The following is a 16,068-nucleotide window of genomic DNA, read 5'->3' as shown; positions in this document are numbered from 1 at the left end:
AAGATTTAAGTAGAAGCCACTCTTCTAAACATAACACCCAAAATGTCCAGGTTACAGTTGAATCACTGGTCAGGCCATAACCAGGAAAATCACAACTTAAATGAGAAAAGGCAATCAACAGACACCAATACCAAAATGAGTTAGACCCTGGAATAATCTGAAAAAGATTTTAAAGCAGCCACCAGAAAAAGGCTTCAATGAACAATCATGAAAACTCTTGAAACAAATGAAAACAACAGAACATTTCAACAAAGAAATAGAAGATATAAAAGAGAACTGCATGGGGCTTATAGAATTTAGAAATACAATAACCAAAATAAAAAACTCACTCAAGGACTCAATAATAGTTTGGAGATGACAGAGCATAGAATCAGTGAATATGAGGGCAAATCATTGGAATTCAGCAAATCTGAACAGAGAAAATAGACTTAAAAGATCATCTCAGTACCCAAAGACGCAACATTTCTGTCACTGTAGTCCCAGAAAGAAAGAGTGTGAGGTTAAAAAAAAATCCCAAGAAATAATGGTTGAAATTTCCCCCAAATTTGGTAAAAGGCCAGGAAGTTAACAAACTCCAAACAAAATAAACCAAAATAAATCAAAGCCAGGACGCATTATCATCACACTTCTGAAAACTAAAGATAAAGAAGAAAATGTTTAAAAAGAGAAGAGAGGGTGCATGTCCAATAGGAACACAAATTTCAATGTTAACAGATTTCTCATCTGAAATCACTTGGAATGCTTTCCTCAAGGTCACTCTTTCCATCACGCCAAAGAAGTTTCACCAAACCCCTTTGTTCTCAGTCCCTCCTTACCTCCAGCCCTTGGCAGCACTGATCCCTTCTCTGTCCCTATAGTTTTGCCTTTGCCAAAAGGTAAATCTCATGGATTTTTAATAAAGATGATGCCTTCTTTGTTGATGACTCCAGTGCTAACCTGTCGTTTGAGCTTCAGACTCATCCATCCAATGTCTTTTATTTGGGTCACATTAGAATCCTCGTTGTCCCTCATGCAATGAGAACTTTGAGTAATTCAAATTTACTTAACCTCTCTGAGACTTAGTTTATATCCATGAAAGAGGGAAGTGATACTTACTTTGCTAAGTTCTTGGGGAGGCTAAGTAAGATAAACGCCACTAAGGAGCCTACCAGGCTGGGTATACACCACAGATGCTCCATACATCATTAGTGTCAGCTTCTCTTGGTGAAGTTCCATTTCTAAGGAGATCTTCGCCTTCTGAGGCTGGAACATGGGGTTTTTACATTGTCAGCCCACTGATGCAGATCTCAGGTCTCAACACCAGGAACCATTCTCCCCACCACAGTGCTGTTTGTCTCTACACTGTGCTGGGTGAGAGAAGGCGTAACCCCTCTGACGACTGCCATCTGAATTCCCAGAAAGAGTTTGTAGTACAATTGAGTCTTGCAACCAACCAATTACTTCATATAATGAGAATGTCTCAGGATCTCTAGTTAGCTTCAAGTTTAGGGGGCTGATTAATTTGTAAAATAAAGATCGTTTCATTCCCTATACCTTTTAATTAAAGGCAAAAATAAAGCATAGTGTTATCTTGCAGCATATCCTACTCCAATATGATTACTCCTGGACCTCCAGGCCACTCACGGTCACGTAGGCATTTCGGCCTTGTTTCCCATCGGGTGGGTGCAGGGAGAAGTGGCAGACAGACATTTACTCCCGCATATTTTTGTATTCTGAGTCCTCATGTTTTCATATGTAATTGCCCAATGGCAATTTATAATGTATTCTGAGAACCCATGGGATATTTTAGTGTTGATGCTTCTTCTCAATTTCTCTCTAGAAGAACTAAACAAAAGTACCTTAATAAAAGCAAACTGACAAGGATCACATTGTTCTCATTTCAAACATACATAAAAGAACTAAAAGGTTGTGAAATATGCCAGGCGGTTGTTACTAATCCTCTAACCTCCAGAGAAAAGGCGTGCATTTAGAATTACATTAGAAATATAACAGCTAGCAACATTTTTTTTTAAATACTAGAAGGACTTCAACTGATTTCATGCTACACACACACACACGCACACACACACACACACACTAAAAATGCAGTTAGTGTAACGCAAAGCAATGAACATTACAACTGAGGTGCCCTGCAGTAAGTGGAAAAGCTTTAACAGCCTTTCTGGTCATAGAACTAGTAAGGACTGTCAGATGCAGTGACACCAAGTGTCTCTCTCCAGAGCCGCGTACATCTGTGCTTGGCACTGTCTTGCTAAGGCTGTAGACAGCTGTACTTGGTTATACAACCACTAGTTAGGTGAGACTACAAAAAGCAGCTGTATTGGACATCACACAAGACTCTGTATATTCTCTCCCTGTGGCAACCAATGAGCAATCTTGCTGACAGGCAAACATGTACAAAACGAATGATCCTGTTTAGATTAATTCCTCTTAATGCCTTACACAGGCCTACTTTCCTGGCATATCGTAGACACAGCAGGTCAGTGTCATTCAAAACCAAGAAATATAAAATGCAAGCTTGATTACCGGATAAAATATCTGACTATAATGGCAGAGAATGTAAAGTGCTCAGTCTGTGAAAAATAAAGCTGGCGGGCTCTTCCCCAGCTCAGAGTTCAGCCATGAGGCACTGGAAATGCAGCTCTTTACTCTACCCTGTAACCCTATACATCCACATTTCTTGCCATGAAACTCTCAAATGCCCTCCAATCCCTGGCTGTGGGATTTGGCCCACAGATGTTAACCAACATCCCAGACAGGGCTGCAATGTGCTTACTCAGCTGGGCTCACTTGCTTTCTACCTCTGCCATTGACCTGAGAAGACCTTACCTGGGTTACCCACGAGGTCCAGTGGGCTGGCAGGAGACACGTGGAGCAGATATGAGAGCCAGCCCAAGCCCCGTCAACACAGCTGCCAGCCAAGCCCAGCCTGGCACTGCCAACCTACAGACTCATAAGCAAAAGAAGTGCTTCTCCCAGAGGCTACGGAGAGCTGGCAGCTGTTAAGGGGCATCACTGGGGACAGTGTGACCTTGGGCAATCCCTTTCCCGCTGCCCATCCCGACTTGTCCTCTATGAAGCAAGGGAGGGGCTAGAGCAGCAGTTCTCAACCTGTGGGCCTCGACCCCTTCGGGGGTCGAACGACCCTTTCACAGGGATCGCCTAAGACCATCGGAAAACACATATATAATTACATACTGTTTTTGTGATTAATCACTATGCTTTAATTATGTTCAATTTGTAACAATGAAATTGGGGGTCACCACAACATGAGGAACTGTATTAAAGGGTTGTGGCGTTAGGAAGGTTGAGAACCACTGGGCTAGATGGTCCCTACAGCCTCTTCTAATGGCAACTGGGGACCAAGAAAACCGGGATGGAAAGAGCCGAGACTCCAGGTGCTCGGATCTCTTCCAGGCCTGGAGGAAGGAGTGAGGAAACCCCAGCTGGCCTGTGGGCAGGCGGAAGACTTGTCCCCGGTGACTGCCCTGGATGCCGGCACCGTGTCCATGATAGCCAGCTCCCAAACAAACCAGTTTTCCTATTGGTTGAAACCTAAGTGAATAAGCAAGTCAGGAGACAGAACTGGAGAAGATGGAAATCTTTATTTTTAAACACTAGTACATTTTCAGGCTGTTTTAAAAAGGGAAAATCATATTAATTCAAAACTATGCATAGAAGCATATTTATTTAAACTCTAATTTTACAAACACATAATGAAAGAAACCTCTTATAAATAACTACTTAGAATATGTGTTATGAAAAAAAGTGTTTAAAAATAACAGCCCCAGGTCTCCCTCTTTAAATATATAAAATTTCCATACAATTCATAAAATTTCCATACAATTCATAAAAATTCTTTCTCAAGAGCCAAAAGTTTCACAAAGGCCAACAACTCAGTTCTCAGTAGACACAATCAAAAGTGATAGGGATATAAAAAAATGTAAAAGTTCTGTACAAGGGAAATACAGGTAGCACACGGGTAAATTTCATCACCATCCATGCCATTTGTGGTTTAAAAATATTTTATAAAAACTGCCATTTAAAACAACTAAGTGAGAATCCTTCCCTGACTGTGGAAAATATAGAAATGACCACCCTGCCCTCCGGGTGGGAGGCTCCCACCTGCCGGGGGAGGGGAGTTTCCCTGTGTTTCCTGCCTCGAGGCCTAAGCCACACCTGGGGACCCATGGCCTCTGGCAGTGGCTTTTTTGGTGGGTGACTCACTATTATTTCCTTCCACTTAGAAAAATCCTTTGGGATCATAAAAGACAATTGCGTTCATGTGAAAGCAAGACTAGGGGGTGGCTCCAGGTTGTATCCAATTAACAATATGTGTATTCTGCGGTTTGGGTTACCACGCTCTGGGAAGCCTAGTTTTCCACCATTAGAGACACAGCCATCACCTACCGCAGTGGAATGCGTGGCACAGCCCACGGCTGGCCCTGCCTTTCCTCTTCCTGCCCACGCTGCTCTGGTGCTGCAGCAGTACACGCAGACTACTGTCTCTTCTGGCACTTCTTCTGGAAAGAGCTCCTCAAAAACGTGCGGTACACGGGGTCGTCCACATATTCGTTCTTAAACCTGGAGCTCAGCACTCTTTGTCTCTTTTTCTCCCCTTGGATTATGTCTGCTCCATAAAATGTGTCTTCAAATCGCATATCAGAGGCTGTGGACTAAAATTAGCCAGCGTTACGTTGCAGAAGGGCACAGCATTTGACCATGGCAAGAGTGTACAAAGATTGATCCAGGGGTGCCAGGGACAGGTCACCAGCCCAGGGTGAAGGGCCCCACACAGATGGCTCTGGAACCGTCCTCCCCTCCCCCCTCCACCTTAACCCTCTTTCTTCAGGGTCTCCAACCCCAGGGACTTGCCCCAGCACCAGCAGGATTAAAGTCTCATTTAAATCTCCCTCACTCTCCATTTTCCCTCCGGTTCCTGCCCAACCAGATTTCTGAGAAATTGGTCAATAGTCATCTCTAATTCACCCCTATTCCACTCGAGGTCTCTGCCCCCACAACCTCCCTGAAATTGTCCTTGCTCAAATCCTAGTTCCTATGACACTTTTCTATCCTAAATTTATTTACCTATTCTGTCACCTATTGCTCAAAGCTCTCTTCTCTGTCATTTTATAAGCCCCTCCTCCTGACTCCCCTCCTCCTCTGGGTACTCACTGTTGATGGCACAGGGGCTCCCCTTTCTTAACTATTTGCTCAACTCTGATGCCCCTGGGATTTTACATTTGGCCGTCTTCTCTCCCCATATGTTCCCCAGGTCTTCACACCCACATTCATGGCCTCAATTCCTGCATCTATTTCCATGATGCTGACATTTCTCATCCAGCCAGACCTCCTCCTGTGCTCAGGCCTGCGTGTCCAACTGCCCAGCAGGCATCTCAGAGTGTTTACCCCACAGGCACTTCGAAATCAACCTTTCCTGAATGAAACTCAAATTCTTCCTTCTCTATCCCTGTCCTGCCTATCTACACTAATAAAAGAGAAACATGGTAATTGGCGTACGACCGCTACCCTTTTCATTGGCTAATCAGTGAGTATATGCAAATTAACTGTCAGCCAAGATGGCGGCCGGCAGCCAGGCACTGAAGCGAGCACGAGGCTTGCTTGCTGCAGATTCCAACGTTCTCCGCCTAACTTGCCAGCCTCTCAGTTGCAACTCTAAGCAACTATATACTATGTTGCAAATAAGAAGCTAAACAAAACCCCAGAAAAGGGCTTCCATTCAGCAGGGCTCGGACCGCAACATTGTATCTATGTTTTCAGCAGCGAGGCCTCAGAGCTAAAGCTGGCCCAGAAAAAAAAAAAAAAGAGAGAAGAAAACAAGGAGCGGTTGGAAGCTTTAGTCACTCGCCAGCCGGAAAACAGCCCTCAGCCCCTCACCCAGACTGGCCAGGCACCCCAGTGGGGACCCCCACCCTGATCCAGGACACCCTTCAGGGCAAACCAGCCAGCCCCCACCCATGCACCAGGCCTCTATCCTATATAGTAAAAGGGTAATATGCCTCCCAGCACCGGGATCAGCGGAGCAGCGAGGCTCCCGGAACCGGGATCAGCGTGACAGGGGGCAGCGCCCAAACCCCCTGATCGCCCTGTGGCTCTGTGAGTGACAGGGGGCGGGGCCACAACCTCCCTATCCGCCCTACTCTGTTCGTGACAGGGGAAGGCACCCCAACCCCCTGATCAGCCCTCCTCTGTGCCTGATAGGGGGGAGCTCCCCAATCCCCTGACTGCCCTGCGGCTCTGTGTGTGACAGGGGGCAGCGCCCAAACCCCCTGATCGCCCTGTGGCTCTGTGAGTGACAGGGGGCGGGGCCACAACCTCCCTATCCGCAGTCCCCCCCCCCCCGCCCCATTTTAATTTACTCGGGGAGGTGCCAGGGAAAATACTTTGGTTAAAGGAAGTAGTGACAGGCTTGAATCAGGTTTGGGAATAAACCATGTTCTCCAACCTGGTTTTGACAAATTTTGAATCTCAAACTGTTCAGAGCTGGTAGGGAATAGGAGTGTGATTAATTAGCACACTTCCAAACCAAAAATGACATCAGAATGTATATGCTGGCCTTCCTTCCTTTAGGTCTGCTTCTTGTCCTTGAATAGTCATTTTACAAATACATAGCAAGAATACCCAAGGGAGATGGGTTGAACTGACTGTCCTAGAACAATAGCAATGCTGTGTATCTTCATACCGGTGAGTCGGCACTACTGTCTCCATATGTAGGAAAAGCTTACTCCAGATACACAGGAGCCAAAGAAAACTCAGTGAATTAGAGGCACCGTTGTGGTCTATTATCTATATATATAAAAGCCTAAGTGACCGGCTGACTGGCTGACCGGCCAACCGGTAGCTATGATGTGCACTGGTCACCAGGGGACAGATGCTCAGCTCAGGAGTGGAAACCACAGGCATGGGAACATGGAACAGACTGATGAATCTCAGAGGGAAGGGGGTACAGGGGAGGGTGGGAAGAGATTAACCAAAGATCTTATATGTATACTAGAGGTCCAACGCACAGATTTATGCACCGGTGGAGTCCCTCAGCCTGACCGTGCCCTCTTGCAATCCGGGACTCCTCGGGCGACAGAGGAGAGCCGGTTTTGGCCTGATGCCTGCAGCCAGGCCGAGGGACCCCACCAGTGCATGGATCTGTGCACTGGACCTCTAATATTTCACAAATGGCACAACTATCCCCACCCATCTAGCTACAATGATCAGAAACCTAAAAGTCATTGTAAACTCCCCCTGCTCCCAGCCTGTCCAGTACCCCTCCTACACAAAGCCCTCCATCCTTTATTCTTAACACCACTGACCCCATGGTGCAGGCCTCACACATCCTTTTCTGAAGCACTGCGACAAATGCAACATTTCAGGCTATCTTCTACAGAACCAGTAGATGCAAGTTCTTTAAAAACTTTCAGACTAAGTGACACTCGTGCTTATAATCTTTCAATAAAGACAACATCCCAACGCCCTAGGCCCGTGGTCGGCAAACCGCAGCTCGTGAGCCACATGTGGCTCTTTGGCCCTTTGAGTGTGGCTCTTCCACAAAATACCACGTGCGGATGTGCACGTACAGTGTGATTGAAACTTCGTGGCCCATGTGCAGAAGTCGGTATTTTGTGGAAGAGCCACACTCAAGGGGCCAAAGAGTTGCATGTGGCTCGCGAGCCACGGTTTGCCGAGCTGCAGTTTGCCAACCACTGCCCTAGGCTGTACCTATATAACCTGGCAGAATCCTATCCCAAGCTCCGGTCAGACTGACTTGTTTCAGGTCCCGGCCACACTACTGGCTCTTTGTGCAAGCCTGTCTTTATACGCACTGTTTCCCTTGCATGGAACAGACTCCACCTTCTCTGCCACAGGCAAATCTGAAGCCCTCCTTCAGGGTCCCTGTAACAAAGGGGTCCTCAAACTACGGCCTGCGGGCCACATGCGGCCTGCCGAAAACATTTATCCGGCCCGCTGGGTGTTTTTGCTGCCGATGCCTGTCCTGCTTAGCAGCCGACTAGTCCCGGGCCCGCAGTGCGCATGTGTGGAATGTCTGAGGGACAGTGAACTGGACCCCTGTTTAAAAAGTTTGAGGACCTCTGCACTTCCCACGGCAGTGCAGTGGAATGGGGGCAGTGGCAAGGACAGGGACAGGTGCGTTTCTCCCCATCAGGGGTTTCCCAAAACCCTTAAGGGTGAGGATATTAGGGACTGAGTATTGATTTTACACATTTTCTCAATACCAAGCAATATGCCCAGCTCTCGGCCACTGCTCAGTAAGTGTTAGCTGGGGGAATGAATGTGGGTTTTTCTGTTAGGATCAGGTAAATTCTACATTAGAAAGCACTGTTTTTGTTTCCTAACTCCCTACTATTTTGCCTCCTAAAATCATTCCCAAATGGTTTTCACTGAGTTGGATCACACAGAATAACCAACGTGTAGACTAGAGCATCTTACTATGTCATTGAGGCCTCCTTCCCAGGTTGGTGACAGAGGCACAGTCCGGCTTTTAGGGCTTGAAAACATAGTCAATCGTGAAGAAGAGACAAACAATGGAATAGTTACAATGAAGCTTGAAAACTAAAAAATGGCTCAAGTGCCCAGCTGGGCATGCTCCCTGCCAGCTGAGACGGTTACCCAGGGCAACAGGCTGCTTCCAAAGGTCCTCAGACACTACCTTGTTTCACCCAGGAAGCCTGGTGGTTGGTTGGGCACCCTCTGCCATTGGGAGAAAACATTTTTGCTTCATTCTTTCTGGGGACAGTACTTCCTCTGAGTAATCTTTCCCTTTTATAAATGCCCAAGTTATCAAAGGAGAAAATAAAACATCGATAGTATTGCCACTGTGTGAGAACAGCAAAACTCAGCCTCTCAAACACAATAAAACCGATTTACCAGTAGCTCTAGTTAATTATGCACTGTTGCTATGGTTATTCTGTGAGACAATAAAAGGTAATGGGGCTGTTTCTGAAGTTAGTGGGAAAGAACCCAGCACCATCACCGAGGTGGACTGCTGACTCTTTTGAAAAATTTCTTTCCAAATCAGCATGTGTCTGAATGAGCACAATTCATTAAAACATGGAGGCCACCCAGGGAGGGCTGCTAACCCACCCCTCCTTAAAACACACAAAAGAGGTTTCTCTAGTCATAAATATCTCCCTTCAATGAGTTTTCCAATTAGATTTGTTTCACCAACTGGAAAAAAAATAGCAGTCATAGACAAACTGCCCGAGGGCCAGAGGGCTGCATATCAACCTGAGGGAAAAGCCGTTCCTCCAACAGGAGGCCTAAGTCTTTGACTCAATAAAAGCACTGGAAGCAAGCTGGACCCTGAGCCTTTGTTTCTGAAGATATTTGCACGAGGCTCAACTGTGTGACATAACAGGATACATTCAGATTATATATGTGACATATATTTTTCACCACCGTTTCTTAACATTTTTTCCTCTGATAATTTAAAAAAGAAAAAGTTTGAATTTGGTCTAATTGTTCAGAGAAATGGACCTTAGAAAACTCAGGAGCTGAGTTCAAATAAAAGAACATGAGAGGGTATCCTGGTACTAGAGCCAAATCTACTGTGGAACAAAGAGATTGTGGTCCGAGAAGAAAGCAGACCGATTTCTTTTAATACGAATAAGAAACAGTATGTGAAATCTGTAAGACCAGGCGCATAGAATGCTTAACCACACATGGATTAGAGAGTCAAAGACCTGAGAGACTTCCAGAGGGCTACTCACTCCATTTCCCATCCTCAAAATCTCTAGGCGGTCAAAAAAACGTGTGTGTGTGTATGTGTGTGTGTTTAATTTAAAAACAAAGGAAAGTGGAGGAGAAGGGAGGGTGGAGAGGGGAGAGGAGGGAGACTCTATGGAAGATACTCTGTGAGACCCAAGCATGTTTCCCGCTGGAGAGGATAAGGGAACTACAGGGCAGACCCCTGAGTGCCATTTGCCAGCACTTACAAAACGAGCTTTCACTCTCTTGGGTAACTCTTCGTCTAGAGTGTAGATGTCCTCTCTCTTCATTGCTATCTGGGATCCATCTTCAAATTCAACCTAATGAAAAGTAAGACATCATGATATATATTAAAAAACAAATAAGCACTGACCACTTATTTCAGGGTTCCATTGAACAAGCTAAAAAGAAAAAAAGGATAAAGCAGATAAAGGAAACTAGCCAACAGCCAAGGAAGGAAGTTTGATAAGTTTCCCTTATCAAACTAAGAATCAAACAAGCTAAAAATTCTTGAAAATGACTGTCTTGGAATATGTGATGTAAAAACTTTATCCACCACAGCAAAAACAAAGAACAGTAGCTGCTGCTCAAGTAATTGCTCAGAAACTGAGACTGTAGCCAATTTAGGATGGGCCAGGCCTGTCAGTACCATTTGATTCTTTAAGAGGTTCTGACAATGTAAGAGGGAGGGCTATTTCTCCATGAGAAAGAAATGATGATAAAATAATCCTCCCAGATAAAATAATTTCTCAAGTTCTTACAAAGCTTTTATGTTCTGAACTCACTTTTGTCAAATCCAACCAAACAGCCAGGAAAACCCCAGGTTCTCACCCTCAAAACAATTAAACCGCACTAATGTGTAAAAACATTGTTACCTAAAATGAAAATGTTTGAAAACTTTTTTCAAGCTAATCATTTGGGAGCAATAATTTCAAAACCAGTTTTTTTCCCCGGCATTTCAGCAGATTTTGTTAGAGAAAAGGGCATAAGTGACACGGGTTTACAGAAACCTAGAGCATCTGGGGGAAGTCCATCAGATGCCCTATTTGCAGGGATTGTTCTTGGTTCATGTTTAATCCCAAGTTCACTCTTTTAGGGGGAAACAACAAAAAAGATGCAAACAGGGTGGAATACCTAATGTGTTCTAACTCTGAAGCACTCAGGATATTTTTGAAGTCCCTAACTTGTCTGTTTGTCTGAATGTTTTACTCTTAAGAAATAAAAAATGCTTGCACTTCCAGTTAAAGGTAAGTTAAACCATGGAGCTGAGCTATGTTTATAAAAAATATGCTGGAGTTTAAGAAAACATTATAATAAATTACACAATTAACCCTGTTACCATGTCCTGCTCACATCGGACTAAGCTGAGCGGGGTGGAATTAAGCCTCCCTCGCAGGAGAGCTCTGCTGACTCCAGGAAGGCTGAGGCGGGAGGCTCCTCTTCCAGGCCTTGTTTTAGCACAATGGTTTCTTTAATATTTAATTAGGCCAAGGTGTCATCTCATTTACACAATCTGATAGCATAGCTAGAACCACCTGTGCCTACCTTTCTTCTGTTTTAGATAATTTGAAAATTGTTACAAGGGGAAAAGGCAATTATAAAACAAAAGGGGAGTGTGCTATGGTGACTAATTATCCTGGCTGCCGGGGACTGAGGGTCTCCAGGGATGCAGGACTCTCAGGGCTAAAATGAGGGGCTGTCCCTGCACTCTGGGGTGGTTGTGAACCATGACTGGGACAGAGCTGAGAGCAGATTATGGCCCTTCCCTTGACCAGATGTGTGCTCTTAGACAAATTATTAAATTCAATGATCCCTTTTGGCCTCATTTGTAAAATAAGAGTCAAAAACACCTACCTTATAGGGCTACTGTAAGGGTCCAAAAATGCATATACTTAGGATATTTATCACTGTGCAGTAGGTATTTTTGTTATGTCTATTTTTATAAATGTCTTCGCTTATTCAATGGTGAGGTTGAATAGACACAAAACACAAACTGATCTCAAAAGGCCACTTGGTTTAATGAGGAATTTTAAACTGCTTGTACTTGAGAGCTAATTTTAATAATAGTCTTAACTTTTTCATTAAGTCTATGAATGTGCCCACAGTTCTGTTGATAGGCCATCATAAATTCACCTGAAGTTCACACACTGATTACTAATTAGCCTGAATTTCAACATGTCCTCATTATACTTTTCATGGAGCAAACAGCTTTGCTACATGTGAGATGCTTTGCTTTCGCATTTATTGTCTAATTAAATGTAATTATTTTCTTTTGAATGATGTAATATTCAATAATGCCTCTTTTCGAGGAACCACCAGTATTATCAGCCTATCTTGTGATTTTTGTCCAGTTTTGAACATCCTGATGCAAAGATGCTCCAGCACTTACCCTATTATAAACTAGAGGCCCAAATTCGTGCACCAGCGGACTAAGCTGAGCGGGGTGGAATTAAGCCTCCCTCGCAGGAGAGCTCTGCTGACTCCAGGAAGGCTGAGGCGGGAGGCTCCTCTTCCAGGCCTTGTTTTAGCACAATGGTTTCTTTAATATTTAATTAGGCCAAGGTGTCATCTCATTTACACAATCTGATAGCATAGCTAGAACCACCTGTGCCTACCTTTCTTCTGTTTTAGATAATTTGAAAATTGTTACAAGGGGAAAAGGCAATTATAAAACAAAAGGGGAGTGTGCTATGGTGACTAATTATCCTGGCTGCCGGGGACTGAGGGTCTCCAGGGATGCAGGACTCTCAGGGCTAAAATGAGGGGCTGTCCCTGCACTCTGGGGTGGTTGTGAACCATGACTGGGACAGAGCTGAGAGCAGATTATGGCCCTTCCCTTGACCAGATGTGTGCTCTTAGACAAATTATTAAATTCAATGATCCCTTTTGGCCTCATTTGTAAAATAAGAGTCAAAAACACCTACCTTATAGGGCTACTGTAAGGGTCCAAAAATGCATATACTTAGGATATTTATCACTGTGCAGTAGGTATTTTTGTTATGTCTATTTTTATAAATGTCTTCGCTTATTCAATGGTGAGGTTGAATAGACACAAAACACAAACTGATCTCAAAAGGCCACTTGGTTTAATGAGGAATTTTAAACTGCTTGTACTTGAGAGCTAATTTTAATAATAGTCTTAACTTTTTCATTAAGTCTATGAATGTGCCCACAGTTCTGTTGATAGGCCATCATAAATTCACCTGAAGTTCACACACTGATTACTAATTAGCCTGAATTTCAACATGTCCTCATTATACTTTTCATGGAGCAAACAGCTTTGCTACATGTGAGATGCTTTGCTTTCGCATTTATTGTCTAATTAAATGTAATTATTTTCTTTTGAATGATGTAATATTCAATAATGCCTCTTTTCGAGGAACCACCAGTATTATCAGCCTATCTTGTGATTTTTGTCCAGTTTTGAACATCCTGATGCAAAGATGCTCCAGCACTTACCCTATTATAAACTAGAGGCCCAAATTCGTGCACCAGTGGGGTCCCTCAGCCTGGCCTGCAGGATCAGGCCGAATCCAGCTCTTCAACATCCCCCGAGGGGTCCCAGATTGCAAGAGAGCACAGTCCGGGCCGAGGGACCCCACCAGTACACCATTGGGGCTGGAGAGGGATGCAAGAGGTTGGCCAGCCAGGGAGGGGCCACGGGAGGGCTCTAGAGTGTGCCCAGCCAGTCTTGCTCAGTCCTGATCAGCCGGACCCCAGCAGCAAGCTAACCTACTGGTAGGAGCAGCCCCTGGTGGTCAGTGCACGTCATAGCAATTGGTTGACCAGTTGACTGTCTGCCCCCTGGTGGTCATAGTCAGCAGTTGAGCTGCCTTAGCATATCATTAGCATATTAAGCTTTGATTGGTTGAATGGCCAACCGGACACTTAGCATATTAGGCTTTTATTATATAGGATGACCTGAACCCGTAAGTTAACATTGCCACCAAAGCAAAGGGGAAAATAGCCTACACACACACACACACACACTATATGTACATGTCCTCTCCTCCCCACTCCCCTTGCACTTTTCTAGACTTCAAAAAATGTTCTTCCCTAAGTTTTCCAAACTTTTCTGAATACTTTTAATGACACTGGGCTCATCCCTGGTGCACTGTATTGCCATGTACTCTTCCATTTAAGCCCCTTATTGATCTTTGAACAACTTCTCTGCTGAAATTGGCAGTCTTAGCATTCTCAAACTGTTATTTTAATTAAATCTTTATTATTGAAAGTATTACATATGCCCCCTTTTTTCCTCATTGACCCCTCCTGGCCCACCCCTGCCCCACCCTATTGTCTGTGTCCACAGGTTATAATTAAATGCATCTTTGCTGGATCTCTTTCCACCCAACTTAACAGGCCTGATCCTTCTTGCTTTTTCTCCTTTTACTTCAATCTTCCTGTTTGCACTCTACTGCTTAGCCTGGGAATGTTGATTCCACCTCCGTGTTACTGAAAGAACTGCAGTGTATTGGTTTCAATAAATTTACTCCCTTTTAACGTCTTTTTGAAGGAATATAAAGGCATGTGTGCTATCCATGTTATTTTCCTTGTTAGAGCTTAACTCATTCTCACTTTTGATAGGGATAAAATTCATTTTCTAATTGTATACATACTCTAATAATGTAGCGTGCCCTTGTGAGCAAAATATCCAACTGATAGCTGTACTCTGCATTAGACAGCACTCCTTTAAGGTTGGGTGTACAACTGGCCACATCTGTGTCAACGCACCATTGGTTTATGTTTGCTGAGGTGCGCAATGGGCATCTCAGGCAAAAGCCACAAATTCAGGGGCTGCTGGTGGTGAACAGCCATCACCGTGTTGGCTCTGGTGAGATAAACCAGCCAATTAGGCTCTCCCCATATCATGAAAACACAGGAAAGCCGCCTAGCATCCAGCTGCCTACCCTTCCAGCCTAACAATGTTCCTTACCATTCACCAAATGTTATTAGGGTTTCCCAGTGGGAAACATGGTAATAAAACTCTAGTGCCTGGGTCACCAGACATCAAGTCTTTGCCTCCTTTACAAAATAAGAGGTATCCCATACTGATACGGTTTACTGATTACAGCACAATGGATATACCATCTGCCCTCTGGCTTCACCTGTCCATCTCAGCAAGCATCAAACACTGCTCAGCACTCACCTGGTACATGTGGGCCACATTCAATCCGAGATATTTCGCCCCATAGAGTTTGCCATCAGGCCACTTGACTTCAACAACTTCTCCCTCGGCAGGAGGGCCCAGCTTCACACAGTCTCGGCTCTGCGGAGTAAACAGAAACAGGCTTTTCAAGACAAGTGTCTAAGTGACTGCAGTTAGAACTCAGCAAATGATGAACTCCTGGCAATTAAAAGGAGTTATTGCTTCTGTGTTTTATGGATTATGATCCTGCATGGGTGTTCAGGGGAAGAGATATGAGCCAAAGGAGTAGTTAAAGATTCAGCCTACATCATAAAGTTGCAAAGGAACCACCATAATCCAAGCAGGAAAAAACAGCAGCATTTACATTTGTTATTTGACAAAGAATTGTTCAGAGGGTGAGTAAAATATACATAAAAATGCTTTAACTGAGGAAAAGACCAGCTAATGATTTATAACACCTGACATTTATGTAGCATTTTGCAGTTAACAAAATGCTTTAACATACATCTCGTTCCATTCTCATGATTGCTCCATGAAGTAGGCAGAGGTTATTAATTACCCCATTTTACTGACAAGGAACCAGAGCTTCTGAGGAAGCTCCGTTAGGGAGGAGTGGAGCTGACAGAACAAGAGCTGAGGACACCCAGGTAAAAGGGGGGAGGGGGGAGAGAAGGAAGATAGGAGTAGAATGAGATGCCAACTAGGAGGCCTTGAGGAAGAAGCAAGGAAAAGGAACACAGGGAGAGATTGCAACACAGCAGGTGAGGCTGGGGGCACGCCTCCTGTGAAGAGCCCAGGACCTCCCCCAATAGGTATTCTTCTACCGGCATCTCCCAATAAGTGACTAGCCCATTTCTTTCCACAGGTAATCATGGTGACAGCCATACCTGTCTTCTCACTTCAGGTATTCTATTCAACACTGCCTCCTCCTCAGAGTAAACTGAATTCATCCTGGAAAATGCTTCTTTTGGGGATGGGGGAGGGGTACAGGTAAAACAACAAAATGCTTTCATAGACATAGTTGCAAACTCTTAAATTTATGTGTTCAGTATAGCACAATACAGTTTTAATACAAAGGAATTAAATACTTGACTACTTTGATAAGTTTTTTGCACATTGAGCAATTCACGTTTTGCTAATACTGGTGTTTCACTCATGAGGCAAATCCGACTGATTGAAAT

General features: G+C 44.3%; 1 protein-coding gene across 3 annotated transcripts in view; it reads right to left on the bottom strand.

Moving 5' to 3' along the window:
* Positions 1–3,586: 3,586 nt before the first annotated feature.
* Positions 3,587–16,068, bottom strand: part of KDM4C (lysine (K)-specific demethylase 4C) — a 335,517-nt gene continuing 323,035 nt past the window's right edge. For all 3 annotated transcript variants that reach the window (XM_014535707.1, XM_014535708.1, XM_014535709.1), the window contains 3 exons: positions 14,888–15,007; positions 9,966–10,058; positions 3,587–4,676 (listed from right to left, as the gene is read on the bottom strand). In XM_014535707.1, coding sequence (XP_014391193.1) covers positions 4,500–4,676; positions 9,966–10,058; positions 14,888–15,007 — 390 coding nt within the window. In that variant the 3' untranslated portion in view covers positions 3,587–4,499. The remainder of the gene's footprint in view (positions 4,677–9,965; positions 10,059–14,887; positions 15,008–16,068) is intronic.

Source organism: Myotis brandtii, unplaced genomic scaffold (genome assembly GCF_000412655.1).
Source record: "Myotis brandtii unplaced genomic scaffold, ASM41265v1 scaffold149, whole genome shotgun sequence".
In the NCBI taxonomy this organism is placed as follows: domain Eukaryota; kingdom Metazoa; phylum Chordata; class Mammalia; order Chiroptera; family Vespertilionidae; genus Myotis; species Myotis brandtii.
The sequence above is the reverse complement of the archived record's forward strand: the minus strand, read 5'-3'. Positions and strand labels throughout refer to the sequence as shown.